Source organism: Limulus polyphemus, unplaced genomic scaffold (assembly GCF_000517525.1).
Source record: "Limulus polyphemus unplaced genomic scaffold, Limulus_polyphemus-2.1.2 Scaffold17, whole genome shotgun sequence".
Classification (NCBI taxonomy): Eukaryota; Metazoa; Arthropoda; class Merostomata; order Xiphosura; family Limulidae; genus Limulus; species Limulus polyphemus.
This window is the reverse complement of record NW_013665627.1, coordinates 70817-89946: the sequence shown is the minus strand read 5'-3', so window position 1 is coordinate 89946 and position 19130 is coordinate 70817. Positions and strand designations below refer to the sequence as shown.

Genomic DNA, 19130 nt, shown 5'->3' with positions numbered 1-19130 from the left:
ATTTATTATAATTAAAACCCATCTGCCTTATATTTGCCTAAATCACTAAATAATCTAAATCCTTTTGTAAATCAGCAGCATCCTTTTCACAGATAGCAACATCCAAGAGCTTAATATCATATGCAAATTTAAGTAATTTATTGACTATTTCTTCATTTATGTCATTGATTTAAATCAAAAAGAGCAAAGGTCCTAAAACTAAGCCCTGAGGTACCCCAGTCAAGGAAAGAAATATCGTAACAGACATGAATAAAAACAAATATTTATTTAAAAAATAAATTCTATTATAATTTAAATAAGCATATTTCTTTAATATGATACCTAGAGAAACATAAACAATGTTCTTTTCCTTCTACAATTCATGCAGCATATATAAATTATGGGAGGGTTATGACTCATCAGCACGTTACACCACTGAAAACTGCACTATAAACTATGGTTTATGTAACAGTAACATCTGGCATTCCATCTTACTGTTCAAAGCTATGTTCATAATCAAACTAACAAGTAGAGCCAAAGAAGCAAATAATGAATTTTACTATTCAAATATTTGATACCTCTATTTGAATTGTATTTAAGTATTCTACAATAAAAGGCAATAAAAGTATGCCTTTTCAATATTTTTTGTACCTTGTTTGCTGTAACTTAAAAGTATCTACACATAATATCGGTAATAAAGTGTAAAGGTTTGTGCAAGTATTCAAAGATTCTAAATAATATTCATTATTGATTTCATCATCCAAATTACCTGCATTCAGGATTATACAGATACTATTATAATGTGTTGAAACTAGAAAAATGTGTAGAGTAGTGGTATTTCTCTCAACGTGCATTCTTATTTAACCACACCAGGTTGAATATTTGGCTAATTAGATATGATCTTTTTAAATGTTCTTTCAAAACCCAAAACCGCAAGTTATCTTTCAGGTCTCAACTTTCTTTGGGGCATGAGAAAGTTAAAACCAAGAATTGGATTTTGTCAATGTTGATACTATGAGTACTCACCTCATCTTCAAAGACTTTAATAAGTCATCTCTGTTTTGACACTTGTTAACAGAATTCTCAGAACTCAATGTTGAATTTGTAAACAAAATTTTAGAACATTATACAGCAAGTCTATTCCAAACTCAAATAAAAACAAAACATTCTCAAAAATGATTATTGTATGTGTATGTTCTTTAGAATATAAAATTTTACATTTCTTATTAGTGTAAAATGGGATATACAATACTCAGATAATTGGCTTTAAAAAAAGATTGTTTTCATGTTATAGAATTAAAGGGAAATTATGATTTAAAAATTTTTCATTATAAAAAGGTTTTTATTAAAATTTAACAATACATGTACACAAAATGTAGCATGTACTTATGAATTGCTCTTAGTGGGCTTTATACCTATACATAATAGTTTTGAGTATATTTCTTTTTCTCTTCTTCTTTATATTTATAAGCAATGGATAAAAAGACATTTGTTTTCCTAAAGGATATAATTCTGCTGGTAGAATGTGTCAAATTCAACAAAAATGTTCAAGTGATGGCCTAAAATGAAGAACTACTGAATTCATATTGAAAAAGTTTTAAAAAAACTACCTTGTAAGCAACACTTTCAATATTTGTACTTTCAGGGATATAATTTTTTAATTAAATTAATGACATCACCCTGGTTAGAGCTATATAGATCTGACTGTGAGAAAAAATTGGCTCAGCTAAGTGCAACCTCAATGGACAGACGTCCATTTCCCAAATCATATTACTTAAACATTATATTACTAGTTAGTTTGGCTGTCATCTTCAGCTCTAATTAATAATTTCTTTCTAAGTTGCCATTTCGATTCATTTTTAGTGCTGATGGAAGCATTTGCCACCACAAAGTTTTATTTATTTATATTTAACATCATCATTTTCCTCATTCATTGATTTGAGGAACAATGAAAAGTTCAAATCTTTACTACATTACACAAACATATAAATCTATCACATAATTCAAGATGTTTTACCTACGAAACTTTTCATCCAATCTCACAGGAGTTCATTATGCTTCACATACTCCACTCATTATACTTTTGAGGGGGGGCACAATGAACTCTGGGGGAAATGTTTATGATTTCAATCAATAGGCAAAGGAACATGACCACAACATTCCAAGTCAGATAAATGGATAAAAAGACATAATGATATGTATTTATAGTTTGTAATCTACAGGTTGTAATTGGTGAAATTTGCTACTGTTCTGCATTCAAGAATCAAAATGATGTCTGGACTATTAACAACATGTGAAAAGTTCTTAAAAAGGAACATATTAAAAACCTTGAATATTCAAATACCAAGTTTAGTTGCAACATTTGTTAGAAAGGTATTCTTACTTCAATATTCTTTTCAGCTCTGCTAAAATATGTGTGTAAAAAGAAAATTATAAAAAATATTTACTATTTAACTATCAAACAAGAACTCAACTCTTTTTAAACTAAACTTACATGCAATTTATTTCAGCAATATAATATATGTACTTCCTACCAGTTAATCCTACTTAAAAAATGAGTTGAGTGTATATATCTATATACTCATCCATGATAAACCTTCATTAAACACAACAGTTAGCCTAATTTCAGTATGTCAAACAACAAACTAATACATTATATGTAACTTACATTGATATATTGCACAGAATAGATTAAAACAATATGTACATGTATCAAATCCATTTTTGTTTACAACACTGTTTAATTATAGATTGCAGTAAATTAAAAAATGTACAAAGTGATATATTGTTTTTCAGACCCTACTAACTAATGTTGGGCAGTAAACCCACAGGTGGTGAAGGAGCAGTGGATGTTTCTATTCACTTTGTTTATTTTATAACTTTAAATGCTTAAATACTGTAGGAAGTATTCTAGTACAAATATACTTCAGGAATTAAGTAGAATACTTTTAAAATTTGTTTAAATAACAACCTCAACTTTAAGTATGGTGTATGTTTTTACAAAAGCATTACTAGGCCAATTAAATTGTAATTTTATGATGTTCAAGTTTACCACAAGATGTTTCATAACTTTTATTTGGTTTTATAAAACAGGAGAATAATATGGGAAGTTAAATATTTAAGTGTGTATGTGCATGTGGAAAACATCCTGTGACAAGTTGAGAGTTTGATGACTTTCATAAGATAATATATATATATTATGTGGGTGTTTCACATACTTTGCAAATTTATATTCTCTTTCATATTCAGATCATATAATAATAATTTTAAAGCATGTTTACATAATTGCTAGTTACAAAAGTTATCCAAAATTCAATTCTCTTAAACAACAATTTCAAAATCTGTGGTACAATAACTATGATGTGTAGAGAATTGATTTATATTTATGTTGTGTTTATGTATTTCTAAACATGTATATTATTAAATCCAAACTGAAATTCATATTTGTTTTATATTAGCAGCACATTATATTGTAAATTTTGGATGCATTTAGCATTCATTATATGGATTACCATTTCAACTTAATACCAATATACTGAAGATGTAAGAAATTAGCATAACACTAAAGGAAAGCAAAAGTGAATGTAAATATACTTGAAAAATCCTCATTGCATAAAATCAAAGCTGACTTAATACGTTTGCTGTCATGTGCCCAACTGGTGGGTCACAACCAATTTTTAGTCATGGACCAAATAACACACCAATCACACAAGTGGCTTCAAAGAGGTAATTAATCCTTTCACTGCTGAATTTTCCTATGGAAAGTTGTCTACGGTGCTGGAATTTCTGGTGAAAAATGCCTATTTTGAAACACATTATTTTAAAATCCCTAAATCACCCTAAAATGCACTTATATGCGTTACAAGTGTTAGAAAAGAACATTAAATCAATAAACATTTTAGACGAAAAAAATAATGTAGTTTTACTACCTTTTTTTCTTCTAATATCTGAAATGCTTGACCGTGTGATACTTCATGAAGCACTCCGGAAGGCACATGGGCAGGCATTGCCCCCTCCCATCCTTACAATTCATGCATCCATGTCTGATTTGCTTACTCTTTGGACATAAAGGGCTTTCACTGCACACTACACAATGAGAGTTTGTATTTAGGATCTGGATAAGCCATTGGAAAGTGATGCCTTGTCAGTCACTCCTCTCTATCTTCTGGGTTATCTGTCAACCTCCTCCCTTCCTTCTAAATTTTAATTGGAGGAATAGAAGCATAGAGTTTGGTTACCACCTTTTCCCTGAATGAAAGTGGGTCCATTTTTGAATTAGAGTTGGCAGTTGTGTACAGTATGTAGGAGTTGACTAGTGCTGCCTCTCTGATGAAGTGATAAATTGCATGGTACCACTTTTTTGCATTTGTGTCAATATGGACAGCTGGTACATTTCTGGTCAAACAAATCAACTCCTCTCATTGAAACATTGTAATTGCAGGCCACATTTGGCTTTTTCATATCCCTAAATCCAGTTTCTGACTGCTTGGATCAAATTTGTTTCTGAGTGTAGCCATTATCAAAAATGAAGGAACAAACTATCAGCTAGTAACGATTGCATGGCAGTACATCTCAATAACCAGGGGACTGGGCTATACCCCTAGTTGCCCAGTAGTCACTAATCCTTGGCTTGAAACACAATCCCATCATTATGTGCAAGTTAACATAGGTTTTGATTTCATCTGTAGTACACTCAACTTAATCACTGTAGCAACAATTTTCAGGGAGGTCCACCAAATTATCAAAGAACTCCAGGGCATAGGTGTTAGTCATCTCACAAATAAGCTAAAATGCTTCCTGAGGGAACAACAAGTAAAAATAATCTACATGGTGGTTACTGTCAGGCAAAGGTGGAATCACAGGGCCAGGCCTTTTGGCATAAGCTGGGCACCAAATTGGGATATAATTGTCATAATCATCATCTATGACCCACTCATGATCAGCAACAGCCATACCCCCTTGGCTACCATCATCATCATCACTGTACGAATGTGCAACATCATGTGTATTATCATTACTTACAGCATTATCGGTATCTGTGTCACTGTTTTCCCAATCGTCATTGCCAAATTCACTCAATTCTAAGTCTGAATTTCACATTATTTTGCCCAATTATTTTGTGGCAAGCCATTGTTTTTGTTTAAGTTTATCTGTTGACATGGTTCCGGTCAGTGCTCTCAAATTGGGTCAAAAGTCAAGAATTTCACAAAAATAACACCCACGATCGAGGAAACTACACTGAATTACATTATGGTTGGCTAGAATCCATGCAGGTGCAGCACGGAGTAAATTACAGACCGGTAAATGGAACTATGTCAGGAATTCGACTTAAGTCACATACGGCAGTGAAAGGGTTAAACATAGTAGAGTTACCCATATAAATATTAGACACCTGAGTTAAGTTAAAAAAAAGAAAAGTGTGGTTGGCACTAGGGTAGGAATTATTAATACTACTGGTGGCAGCAAACATGTTAAAGAAGGTTATTAATACTTACTGTATTTATATTGGTTTGCACTTAAACACAAACTTGTAAAGCTTTTTCTTTAGCATACACATAAGTATATTGCTTAATTATGAATTATTATTGCTTAATTGCTTAATTATAATTATAAATTCTGCTGGTGGCAAAAAATATAGGGCAATTCAATTTATATGCTATTATGCTTAGCTTTTAATGTTCATTTTATCTCCATAAAGCAAGTTGCCATACTACAGTAATCTGAAAATACATACAGTTGGTTGCCAAAAAAATCAGATCTCAACTTCTTTAATTGTCACTAGTGTGGCATTAAAAAAAAGATCTACAATCTACTTTTGATTTCTACAATTAGTTTTTGTTTCAAATATCACAAAACAAGACACACATATTGCTTCTTGCATATACCATTACCAATTTCCCTGGTACTTACCAAATCAACAAGAACAAAATCATCACAAACAGAATCTTCCATCCAAACAGACTTCTGATGTGCCAAATCAAGTGTATTCTGATTCATGTCTAGAGATTTATCTGTCCTAGAGTTTTTTGAGCTTTTACCAGCTAATACTGTATCTTCATTTACATTGTTCTCTCCATGCTTCTTATCTAAGGTAAATGTTTGATTTTCCTGGCATCTCTGGTTTGTAAACCCTAAGTTTGCATCTTTGTCATGGTTTAGAAGGCTCTGGAATGGAGCATCTGGCAACAGAAAATTTAGGAAAGCAGATTCTGGAACTTTTGAAGGAGCAAAAGCTCCCACCTTCATCTCTTCAAATTTTATAAACTTCATAATAGACCTAAATACAAAAAGAATAAAAAAATAACTAATTGTGACGATCAGTCAACATACACATATTTCTAAGATATAAACAAATTACCACGGCATCATACAGCAAGTGTGACCATTCTTTTAAATCTCAAGGGTAAAAAAAAGATATAACTTACAACCACAATGGAACCAAAACTTTAAAAAACTAAAAGTAATCAATATTAAGTATCATCACCAATATCTGAACTTTCAAATTCAAACCCTTTCACTGCGGCTGGGACGTATATTTCCCAGTGAATTGGTTAATTAAACCAGTAAAAATGTTCAACAGTCAACTGGTTGAAGGATAATGCTGTTCTACTATGTTATATTTGCATAAATAAGAGTGAAAAATAAGAGCTGTCTACATATAAAAATTAAAAAAAAAAACATTGCAACTACTGAAGAGCTACAAGCAGCTTGCGAGATGCTACTTGATCACCCAAAGCCATATAGTAAACTGAAGTCAAAAGCAAAGATAGATGTACTGTCCTACATTAGTATAATTATGTAGTCACTTTCAAATAATTATTATTTCACTCAGCCAATCAAATATTAATCCCCTAGCATTGAAATTACAACTCCACATACAAAACAATTACAGTATAATAGTACTATATAATTAAAAGTTTAGTACAAGTCTTGAGAGGTATTTCTACATCTGTGACTATACATGTGTATTTCTAGTACTTTTAGTACATTTACTTTCATTTTCAAAACTTGTTGAACAATATACTTGAAAACTAATTACAACACTTAATTTACCTAAGAGGAAAGGGGTTAAATAATTTTTTGTTGTTTTTCCAGTTATTGTCAAATTCAAAGAATTTAGCAAAATAAATGTTAAAGTAAGGTATGTATCTATACAAAAAGTATTACATTTGTGCAAACAAAAAGGCAAACAATGAAAATAACCATTAACAACAAAACCTTTAGCACCAAAGTACAGCATATAATTTAGTTAAATTATGATTGAATCATTCGTTATATTTCATTAGCTTAAAACAATGAAAGAAAAACATTTTAACATTTTCCTTAATTGAAAATGTATTTTAGAGAGATACCCCTGTACACAGAAAGCTATTTTTCTCTTGAAGTCACATTATTCTGCCTTAGAGATTTGTAGAGAACCTGCCTTATGAAACTCTCACCTAAAATTCACGCAAAAACACATGAATTTGCACTATTGTGTGATCACATATCATGCAGCAAAACCCTCCACCAATAGGAGTGCAAAACTACACTCCTTGCGCAAGTGCACTCTTTATGTTCGCACGTAAAATTCCTTTCTTTGATAACAAATAAATGTGCACCTGGAAGGTGTGGACTGATGAATGGAAACATGTATGTTGGTATTTATCACAAATATATTTTCAATTAAGGAAAATGTTAGCTTCCAATACAATCACTCTCCTCTGTACACAGAAAGCTAGAATCCCACATTGAGATGGTGGAGGGATTAGTGCAAAATTTACTTAGATGAGCTTCCTTCAGCAAGCATTTGAAGGAAGCTCATAGGGTGTGACAACCTATGGTAGGGGCTCCATGGGGGCACACCAGTGGGAGACTGCATCTCATCTCTTAGCCCGTGGGTATGATTAGAAAATTCAAAAAGCCTAAATTGTGTCACAAGGATTGTCTGAATAGGTACATGACCATCCAAGTACTCGCACACAAATCGTCAGACTGTCAATAAGTGTAGGGAAATTGGGGATTGTTCAGATTGCACCTTGTGTGAACATCTCATCAACCATCAGTCTCAATAGGTCAAAACCAGCTGTGGGAGAAAGGCACTTGTGATAAGTATCCATGCTCAGCTACTCTACCATCAGATGTTTTGGGCACCTCGCCAATCATGGGAGGAGGGCACTCTGTATTCATTTTTGTTTATTCTACACAGTTAGTATGGATACTTACATAACCACAACTCAACTATCAAACACTATGGGCCCCTTGCCTGCTGTAGGAGTAAGGTGCAAGTGATACAGTTGGATATTAAATAACATCATCTACTATGAGATCTGATAAAGAGGGTTCAGGTCACTGTTTAAATACTGTGATGTATCTATATGCACTATGCTCCAGAAACACCTTTGCCCCACTTCTCACTGTAGAGGGATTCTTGTTCTAGCATCCAGTGTTTAGGTCCCAACTGGTGAGGATTCTCTATGGTCCACCACTCCAGAAGCTTGTAAGTGGTAAGGGTTTCCCATGCTCCAATTGAGGGAGGGGGGATTAATGTATATGAGCCCCCCAGAGAATGTGCCTGGATCCCAATTGGGTGCCTGCCAGAAAGATCTTTTACTAGAGTGAGTGTAATGGGGAATATAAAAACCCTATTTTTTAAAAGCTAGCAAGTTCTAGCCAGAGAAGCAGTCAGATGCACAACTTTGGTGCTGGCTTTTTCCATAATAGTCCATGAAATTAGTACAGTCTGGATCAAAACATTGAATGTTTTATAGCATTACCACAAGAAGAACTCCAGTGGTCTTGCAGATCATCCCATCTCACAGTGGGCACTGACTGGGCTAGAACAGATAGTCTAGCACTTTCAGTTATCCTAGCCCAATGCAGAACTTTAGGTAAGTATACCCTGCGAGGCAACACTAGTTGCCTAGTGAGATCCCAAAGTAGAAGAACAGTGAAGAAGGAATAAGTAAATAAATAAACACACTTGTTGCAGGTGTACGGTTAATTGAAGAATGACCATTGGTGGAGGTCTGTATGCCACTGTAGACAAGACAGCCAGACGATAGAGATAATTTAAAGTGAGATGAATGATTGTGGCCCAGACAGGACAAAGGAGAAGAGCATTAATTAGAAAGTGGGAAGAAACAAGAATGCAGACATGTGTAGAACAGCTATCATGTGCAAGTATGAATAGAACTCGTGTGCTCAGGGTAAGCAGAAACATCTACTAGATATTCAACAGGGACCTAGGGAGGAGCATGGAGACCTACAAAGATAATCCAAAGAGGCAAGAAGTAGGAGGAGGAGGGGAGGGCAATGGATAAGGAAGGAATGAAAGAGGGTAGAAAAGAGGCAGAAAAAAAAAGAAACTGTGACATCAGGAAAGGTGGAGGAAATGCCTTACAGGTCACAAGAGAACCATCCCGTGAAATAGGAGGAATATGTTACAATGTAAGGGAGTCAAAGGGAAATGGTGACAATGAAACCAAGTGACAAGTACATCCCAAACATTGGCACACATAAGAAGTAGAAGGATGACAGAAGTGGGATAAAGGGACAGCTATCTGATCATGGAGATGGACTGAACAATCCTACAAAACACAATGATAAAGGAATGTTATATATAAAGGAAAGAGCAATGTGTAAGGGTGGATCAGAAGGGATGGAAAGTTGGGAAGAGGAAAACAAGACTGAGACTTGAGGAGATAATAGTAATAGAAACAAGGTTGGAATATACTGTTAGGGGCTACCAAAGGGACCCCTTAACTCTCTCCAAATGGGTCACTGGTCAAAGTCCATGTCATTGTGTTTGTTGACTCATATTCAAAATTTTATTGAGCTACTATTTCATGAATTTATTTCAATAAGTTTGGTATCAAACTGTAGATTATAATTTAAATTTTAGTTTATACATTATATAAGTTCTTAATTTAAAAATAAATGTTAAAAAAACAGTTAAACATCGATTTCTGTGTCGTGTAGTACACTGAATACAGCATTGGTTCAAATGAGATGTCTGTGATGTCAAAATACTAAGTCTATAGTTTTGTATGAATTAGAAACTCAAATTACCAATATTCACAAGCTAGAATATAAAACAAGAATCTCACATCTTTTCTATTTGCTAATATATCACTCATGATGTGAATCAAACATAGTGGCCACACTCACCTCTTTCCATTTTTGGAAATGGTCCCTTATACACACTTACTTCAAAATATGACATGTGAATGACCAATCAAAACCTCAGAATGTCCCCCTAGTGGCTTTCTCAGCCATTTTCATGTGTTAAGATGCCATCTCTTTCTTTCAAGTCAAGATTTCAAGGAGGTAGGTTGTGTATTTAGTCTTTTTGAAATTTCATAATTTTTTAGACCCAAATACAGGTTAGTTACTAAGCTTGATAAATTATAGTGGAATTCTGTGGTATCGATATAGTAATTTATGATTTTTTGGTTATTCAACTGTATATATAAAACATGCAAAATTTTAAAAGGCTTAGCAACCTACGTCAAGCAGCAACCGAGTACAAAGTTCGTAACTAGAATAAATAATTGTTTGCTTTACTTCTTTATTTACTCTTCTATGTTTTAAGAAAAATAAGTTTAAGAACTTATTTCTAAATAGTAATAATCAATATACATATATAATGTATATTAATGGAAATGTGACTATATTTTACAAACTACTAGTCTATTAAAACACAGTCAAGACAGGTCACTTTGTAAAGACTAAAGGTCAGTTTTACATTATTGGATACAGTAACATGAAAGCATGTGTGCCGTATCTTCTGTATTGATAGCCAGGCATGACTGAAAGGTCAATGTAATAAAAATAATAAATATACATAAATGTATAATGTTATGAGATTTAAGCTTATGTTTTAATGTTATAATTTGTGTTCATTCTAGGATGAAAGAGGAATAATTTATATTTATTTCATAATTGTTTATGGAGGTTACAAGATCAGTCAAATCTACCGAACCTGTACAGAGATTCATTAGTGAAAACAACAGATAAAATCTAAAATTGTTTCTTCAGAAACATTTGATAACTATCTATCTGGACATGATACAGATTTCACATGCGAAATTTGAAAATTTTCTTATGCATAAAAGTATTTTTAATCTTAAAATATAAATTACTTTTCATGTTGGATAGGCAACATGTGAAAAGAAAAAAAGGCATGAGGAAAACATTACTTAACAAGCCCTAAGACTTAATAAAAAAATTTGAAATTTTGCATATGAAAGCATTGTAATGTTTACTGATAATCTGCCAAATTTCCTTAACATACGCTTACTAATTTAAAAGTTATAGCATGAAAACTATAACAAGCACAAAATGGTTATGAGGTTGGTCCCAGGGACCGAGCCCATGCTGAAAGAGTTAAGAGTGGTCCCAAAACTGAACAAGAACTTGAGGGAGGAGAAAGACAGAAGGACATGCATAGTAGAAAAAGATGGAATGGACCAGACTGTAGGCATAGATAACCATGGCTGATGAATGACAAATAGATAACCAGAATAGAGGAAGTTTGCAAAAAGGGGTGTGACAGGTAATAATAGGTGGAAGAATAATGAGAAAGTACAATAACAGAAGACCAGTGGGTGAGGAACCAATCTGTGGGTAGGACATGGTCATGTCGAGAAAACAGTCTGCAAAGATGTGCAGTGCCTCCAAAACATGACAGGTGATGAACACATTTGAATGGAACAGGGCCAGTTTCAAGTCTGAACACTATCTTTGATATGTATATACAAAAGAGTAAGGAAAGAAGAGTAAACATTATCTACTAGAAGTATATGTTACAGAGTAGGCAGTCACATCGACTATGAGTGACATTATATGAAGCAAACTATTATATCTAAATGAAGTAATAATTAACCAGACTTAATCATTATAGTTTATGTAGGCATATGAAGAAGGAAAGAAACAGGACAAAACATTACTTACAATGTGTACAAACAAAGAAGTAATGGACTATAACAGAATATTATCCTCAATGTGTGACATTGATAAATAAACAATTATGTCTACATCTAACTTCCAATGGAATGGAAATAAATAAAAACAGATCTAATCTTTATAGACTATGTTGCATGTGAAGAAGCAATAAATGAGGATGAAACATTATCCACTACATGCAAATGCTAACAAAACAGTATTGTCTGTGTATGACTTGTCAAGGAGCAATGGATGAGAACTAAGCATTACCATCCATAAGTACACATTATGATAAAAACATCAATCATTAAATGGGCATGTTAAGGAGCAATGAACAAGGTCTATACATCAAAGTGTTGGAAGTTAAAGAAGAATAAGCAATATTGAAATATTATTACCTATGTTTAAATGGTAAGGGATAATGAACAAAGTCTATACATCATCATTAGTGTTGCAAGTGAAAGAAGAATAAGCAATACTGAAATATTATCACCTATGTGTACATGGTAAGGGGTAATGAAAGGGAAATAAACATGAACGTCTAAGTGTGCATGCTACTAAGGAACTAGATCAAAGTATCATCCACTGTGTTACATATTAAGTAGTAATGAACTATGACTAAACAATATATTCCATGTGTTATACGTGAAGATGTAATGAACTAGAAGAAACATTAACATGTACATGTTAAGAATAAGCAACTATTTCTAAACATCAACTGTTATGTATATGGAAAGGATCAATGAACCATGACCAAACACAATATTCTAAGTGGGGCATGGTAAGAAGGAGTTAACTATGTCTAAATATAATTTCCTATGTGTACATATAAGTGAGTAATGAACTATGTCAAAAATTAACCCCAATGAGTTACAAGTTAAGGATCAAAGAACAATTTCATCAACGTGGATACGCTAAAGAGTAGGAACTAGAACTAAACCTTAAGAAGGATGTGTACATGGCAAGGAATTATGAATCAAGATTAAGGTTTATCTTCTATGTGTACACGTGAAGAATTAAAAACAATAACTAAACATTAACATCTAGGTATACACATTAAAGAACAAGGAACTCGAAAGAAAGATTAATAGTTATGTATACATGACAAGGAATAATCAATTAAAAGTAAGCATTATCTACCAAGAGTACTGTAATGAACAAGATGTAAACATTACCTTATATTTGGACATATTAAGGAGTAATAAGCCAGTATGAAATATCGATGACCATGTGTGCCATGTGAAAGAGCAATGAACTGTAAATAAACATTAACATCTACGTTCACATGGTAAGGAATAAGGAAATATGATCAACCATCAATGTCTATGCATACATGTAAAGGAGAGACGAACTGTGATCAAACATAATATCCTAAGTGGTATTAGTCAAGGAGTAACTATGATTAAACATTATACTCTAAGTAATACAAGTTAAGGAGTAACAAACTGATTGAATGGTAGTTCTAAATTATATATCATATGAGGACATGTTAAGGAGTAATAAATGATAACTAAACATTAAGTCCTACAAGTAAGATGTTATTGGAGAATAAACTATACCTAAACAATAACTTCTATGTGTTACCTGGTAAGGAAGGTAGGACAAGGCATGAAACAGTAGAAAAAAACTAAAACCCAAAGTAAATGCTGGATGCAGCACTAACAGGGAGAAGAAAGGAAACAAAGTTGGAAGGCATACGTAAAGCACAGAACAAATCAGGAGATATTCAGTAGGTAGAGAAGTATTGGATGTAAAAGTTGTTACATTTCATCCCTCTCAACTTCAGCTTCCAAATCTGAGAAGGGAAATAAATGCATGACAGAGACAGAAGATTGTCCAGGAGGCAACATGGATCCCACCAAACATTAGACAATGTTACTCTTCTTCTTGCTGTATTTTTCAACCTGAGCTGCACCTTTCAAAATACATGATGGCTGTCCTGATCTCAACAGGAAAGAACTTTCTAAGTTGTTTGTAGCTATGAGTGACTTCTGCACTCACATCAGCAGATAAGGAATTCATGTTAACCTGAAAATTCATATTGAAAAGTTGAAAATACAAAATAAAAGTTGTTGAAGCATTTACTTCAACAAGTTTCCACAAAAATAAACATATCTTAGAAGGACTATGCCAAGGAAAATAATGAGGAATTTTGCACATGAATGTAGAGAGAGCATTTGCACACTCCTGTTGATGGAGGGTTTTGCTGTATGATACATCATCACACAGTAATAAAAAATTCACATGTTCTTATGAATTTTAAGTAGGAGTTTCACAAGGCCGTGCATGCAAGTCTCTAAGGCAGAATACAACTACTTCAAAAGAAAAATAGCTTTCTGTGTATGGAGGTGAATGACCACATCAGAATTTACACAATAACCACCTTAAAGATGTTTAATATTGTACATTTAATACAAATATGATTAAAGGATGATGAAGACCTCTTCCCATGGATTGACTGGTCAGATCTGACAAGAAAAAAAACAAAAACACCCAAAAGTAAATCTGTTAATCTTTGACTTTTATTTTTTCCCACAAGTGCTATAAAAACTTGTAGTACTAAAATTTATCAATGTGTTTGTAATAAAATGTTACTTTCTGTTTACTTAAGATATAAATTTGACAGGTTTTGCAGAACACAGCTTTACTTCAATACCTATGAAACAACAACTTTATAGAAGTTTTATTATTTTTACAATTTAGTTAAAATATGAAACTTAGAATGAAAGAACATAAAGAAAATCTACATTTGTATACTAAACCAACTTGCACATTTAAAAACATAGGCTTGGGTGACATTCTCTGCCCTAAAAAAACCAGAGTTACATACGGTTTAATTCTTAGAGTGCAGTTACAAATTTTGTTACCTAATGTCAGGGATTGGAAATTAATCTTTTAATTAGGAGAAAAAAAATTTCTATTTATCTTTATTTCCACAAACAAAACTACAAATGAACTAGGAATTTCATTTTCTTTCTCTTTAACTAAACCATATCACTTTTCCATATGTAATAAAGTTTGTGCTACTGACAACTTATGTATTATACAACCCTAAAGAAATACATTCCTAACATTCTATGCCTAACAAAACACATGTTCATTTACATCTATACTGAAAGATATATAAATAAATAACTAGTGTTTTCATTATTACAATTGCGTAAAGATCAAAGCTAAATTTTAATTAGCATTAACTACAGGTATAATGATTTAAGCTTACTTGATCAACCAAGAAAACAACTAGAAGTACTAAACACATCAATTAAGGAAAGTTAATCATTATAGGTTTTTACATTATTTTATGTGGTACTAGCAAATGGCCATTGAAACAATTCAAAGGTAAGTTTTCTAAAAATAGTGATGAATAAATAACCAATGTGCAGTCAACCCATTGCCTTGTATTATAGTTTATATGCAATATGATTGTCTAGTAGGCCGTTTACAACCATATTTTATCATTTCATGTATTATTTCAGTAAGGAAAATTGCATTGCATTTGTTTTTAAGCAAAGGAAACTGACTTCAATACACTGTTGACAAAAATGTTCAGTTTTCAATGCAATTGGTTCATCCAACATGAGAACACTGAGGTTTGCTACATGGCTGTGGAGAATTTTTTCTGCTGATTGCCACCATTCCTTGTCATTTTACTGAATGCCAGGAAAAAATGCTACCAAAGTGATTGGTGTTTGACAGTTATCACTTCTATAGGTGTCAAAGGTGAGATATTTAACTTAAATCAATTTATTTGTCATGGTACAATAAAATCATGCATGTATATAATACAGATATGAAAGCAAAAAATATGTTCATAAAAAGAACAACAATAAATACATACTCAAACACATTCCACTCTTTATGCATTTTTTCCCCATTCATGATTCCATCTTTGAAATATTTCTTTCAATCAGTCAATGGAAGAAGTCAATCCTGTTTTTTCATGAGATTCCCTCGCAAAAAGAAACATTTCCGTTCTTAAGAAGTTTTTTTCTCAGGTTGAACATTTAGCAGATGTGAAGACTCATGGATTGATGTTCATATAAATATGGAATTTTACGAATTGCAAATAATGAATAATGTTTCTATAATGTACTCTTGAAGAGTAGCATTTTGAAATATATATTCAGTAGATACAGAGCAGAACAGGCAGACATTAGGTTATATACACACTGGATTATTGTACCTACATCTACATATAATTAAGCATTATTAGTTTCAACTTTAACTTTACTTTACAAACTACTTTTGGAGTTAAAACTTAAATTTATTTATTTGCATGCTATAGAAGTTTAACACTGGCCAAACCACATGCATGCTCTTCTTCTAATTGTGGAGTCCCACGGCACATTTGCCAATGTGCAGTCCTATAGTGTGACATCATATCAACTGATGGAATAACCTTCTGTAAGCTGCATATGTGACATTATCTATATAAAACTGGTGGATATATCTCTAAGTTGTATGAACAAGACACATTATCTATCTACAACTCCACCAATGGAATAACCTTCTATAAGCTGTACAAGTGACACATTACCTATGTAATGCTTGGCTAGCAATTACAATTTCCAAACAATTGCCAATATACACAACATGTACATTTCTGACGACTTGCTCATGTTCTGACTTAATGATTGTATCATGTTTATAATTTTTCCACATTACACATCAGTATATAAATAAAATTCCTATAATTTTTCTAGTTTTTCTGTTTGTTTTCTGACTCTAATATTTAAAAATAAATTAAAAATGTATTGAGTAAAAAACAAGGACCAAGGTCAGTATCTGAGTAGAAAACTAAAACTTTAAAGGTTTATAGGCAGCTTCAAGGCTGTAAGAAGCTGTATTTAACTACATGAAAAAGTAATTACTCTTAACCACTTATTAAAATTTAATGAAATTAACAACAGATGTATTGATAGTATTACTTATGAAATATTGAACATGTTAGTCACCCTAATAATCTACAGTTCACCGATACTAATAAACCTTTTTTAACAATTTCACCACATCAGGCAAAGCATTCTCAGTGCATGTTTGTTAAGAAAAAGTAAATTAATTTTCTAAAGCAGGGTAAATCAGTAAAACAAATCTTTTTGTCTTAACACCAGTCTCTAAAGTAAGAAACTTGTTTCATTTTGAAGAATTAGATCACATCAACAAATGATCAACTATTATTTAAAAATCTGCTTCTTGAAGGAATACATACTTATAAAACCTTGGAAGGTACTTAGTATTGCTCATTATAGGTACATATTAATAGAATAATACTGCTAACAAATACTTACGATTCATCACTAGGTGACTATCTGGTCACGTGAAAGAACCCATGCTAATAAAACTTTGGAAGGTATTTAGTATTGCTTATTATAGATACATATTAATAGAATAATGTTCCTAAAAAATACAACGGATTCATCACTAGGTGATTATCCTGTGATATGTAAGAGCACATACAGATGAAACCTTGGTAAGGTACTTAGTTTTGCTTATTATAGGTACATAGTAACAGAATAATGTCACTAACAAAGTTAAAAAAGTCAATACTGTTGAAACACAGAATATTTTGCTTGGAGTGAAACTTGTTTCATTGCTTAAGTACTTGTGCAGTGCATATTTTGCAAAAAATTTCTTAAACTAGAAATTAATATAAAATATAACGATAAAGGTTCCAAAAATGTCTGAAATATAAAAATAATCTGAAATGAATAATCTGAAAGTGAACATTTAAAGTAGCTAATGACTCAGGAAATGTAATACATATACAATGTATGACACAACCTTGTTGCCTACTATATAGTTTACTTGATCAGGATACACGTACCTTTTAAGTTAAAAAAAATTGCAACAAATACTGCTGACAGCATGTGGTGTCCTGTACTTTGCTCAAAATTTTTTTATCCCACATTACATTTTGACTTCTACCCACTTTGTAACTCCTTCTGTACATTATTCTTATGCACAATCACACACAGTGTGCTAACACGTTTTTTTATTTAAATGAACTAGTAATGTACATTGAAAAAAAGATACACAACTTGTGCGTATTAGAATAGGTAGTTGAATTTGCAGTCAGTGGGTGTTCTGTAAAATATTTTGCAAGACATTTATATGGTGTTTTACACTTTGTTTTGAATGACTTGGATGGTAAGATGAGTAGGCAAAACAATTACACTAAAATAAATGCCCAATGGTTAGAAATATTATGTATTTAACAAAATATTAACTTACCCATTAGTAAGCATCTCATCCTTTTGAGTACGTTTATCATGTTCATTCATCCTCCCTCCTGAACTCTTAGGGACTTCTGTGCCATTTAAAATAATGCTGTTAGCTTTATTTTTGTCATATTTTACAGATTCTGGCTGTTCTACATTGCAGTGCTCTTTAGGAACGGTTTTTGGATTGTCATTTTTTTGTGGTTGATTAATATGATCTTTGAAAGTAGGGGGTTGTTCAAGTTGACTGAAAAAAAATCAAAACTTCATTAATTTAACCCTTTCTTCGGGAACTATTTTCAGTACAGCATTGATAAGTTCTATTTTTTTTAATGTACATGTGTTCTTATTGATACTTCCAATCATACCTGTAGCTATCACATCCTCTGAAAGAAGCTCTTTAAATTTAAAATTAATTTAAAAAAACTCCATTGTAAGCCAAAAGCATTTTGTTGATCATTAAATTATTTCTAGATCACATGAAGTATCACAAGCTCTAGATAACTTGAAATTACTGTAAACTTTGTATCATACAATGCAGCCTTTTCCTATTTTCATATATCAAAACAATTTTTACTGGTAAATGGAAATCAAAGTACAAATTTATTTTAAATAACTATTATGTTTAATTTACCTTCTTTCAATGGAAAGTACAATTTTGTACAATACTGTATAACTACAATTATTCTTTAAGTTGATGTCATGCAATGATATGAACTAATTACTATTTTACATCTGTGCAATAAAGATTAATAATTGCAGTACTTCATTTCAAATTTAATTTGAGGGCCATGCAAAAACTAGTGCCCTGTATAAATTCACAGATATCTCATACATTTTGAAAGGACATTATGAATACTGATAATCATAAATTTGGTGGAAACAATTATATTTGCTTTATATAAGAATAAAAACTGTCAAAATTTAACTTCCAGTTAGTTTGCATTGCATTTTCTATAATTAATCTCTCTCTCTCTCTCTCTATATATATATATATATATATATATA

At 32.1% G+C, this 19130-nt stretch overlaps 1 protein-coding gene across 1 annotated transcript in view; it reads right to left on the bottom strand.

Annotated features, from left to right (window-relative positions):
• The window catches only part of LOC106457497, a 73504-nt gene that overhangs the window by 22850 nt on the left and 31524 nt on the right, over window positions 1–19130 (bottom strand). Inside the window, exons 4-7 of the mRNA XM_013916926.2 lie at window positions 18136–18369; window positions 5890–6256; window positions 5278–5371; window positions 4807–5066 (exon numbers count right to left, since the gene is read on the bottom strand). Of these exons, the coding sequence (XP_013772380.1) occupies window positions 4807–5066; window positions 5278–5371; window positions 5890–6256; window positions 18136–18369 (955 nt within the window). The remainder of the gene's footprint in view (window positions 1–4806; window positions 5067–5277; window positions 5372–5889; window positions 6257–18135; window positions 18370–19130) is intronic.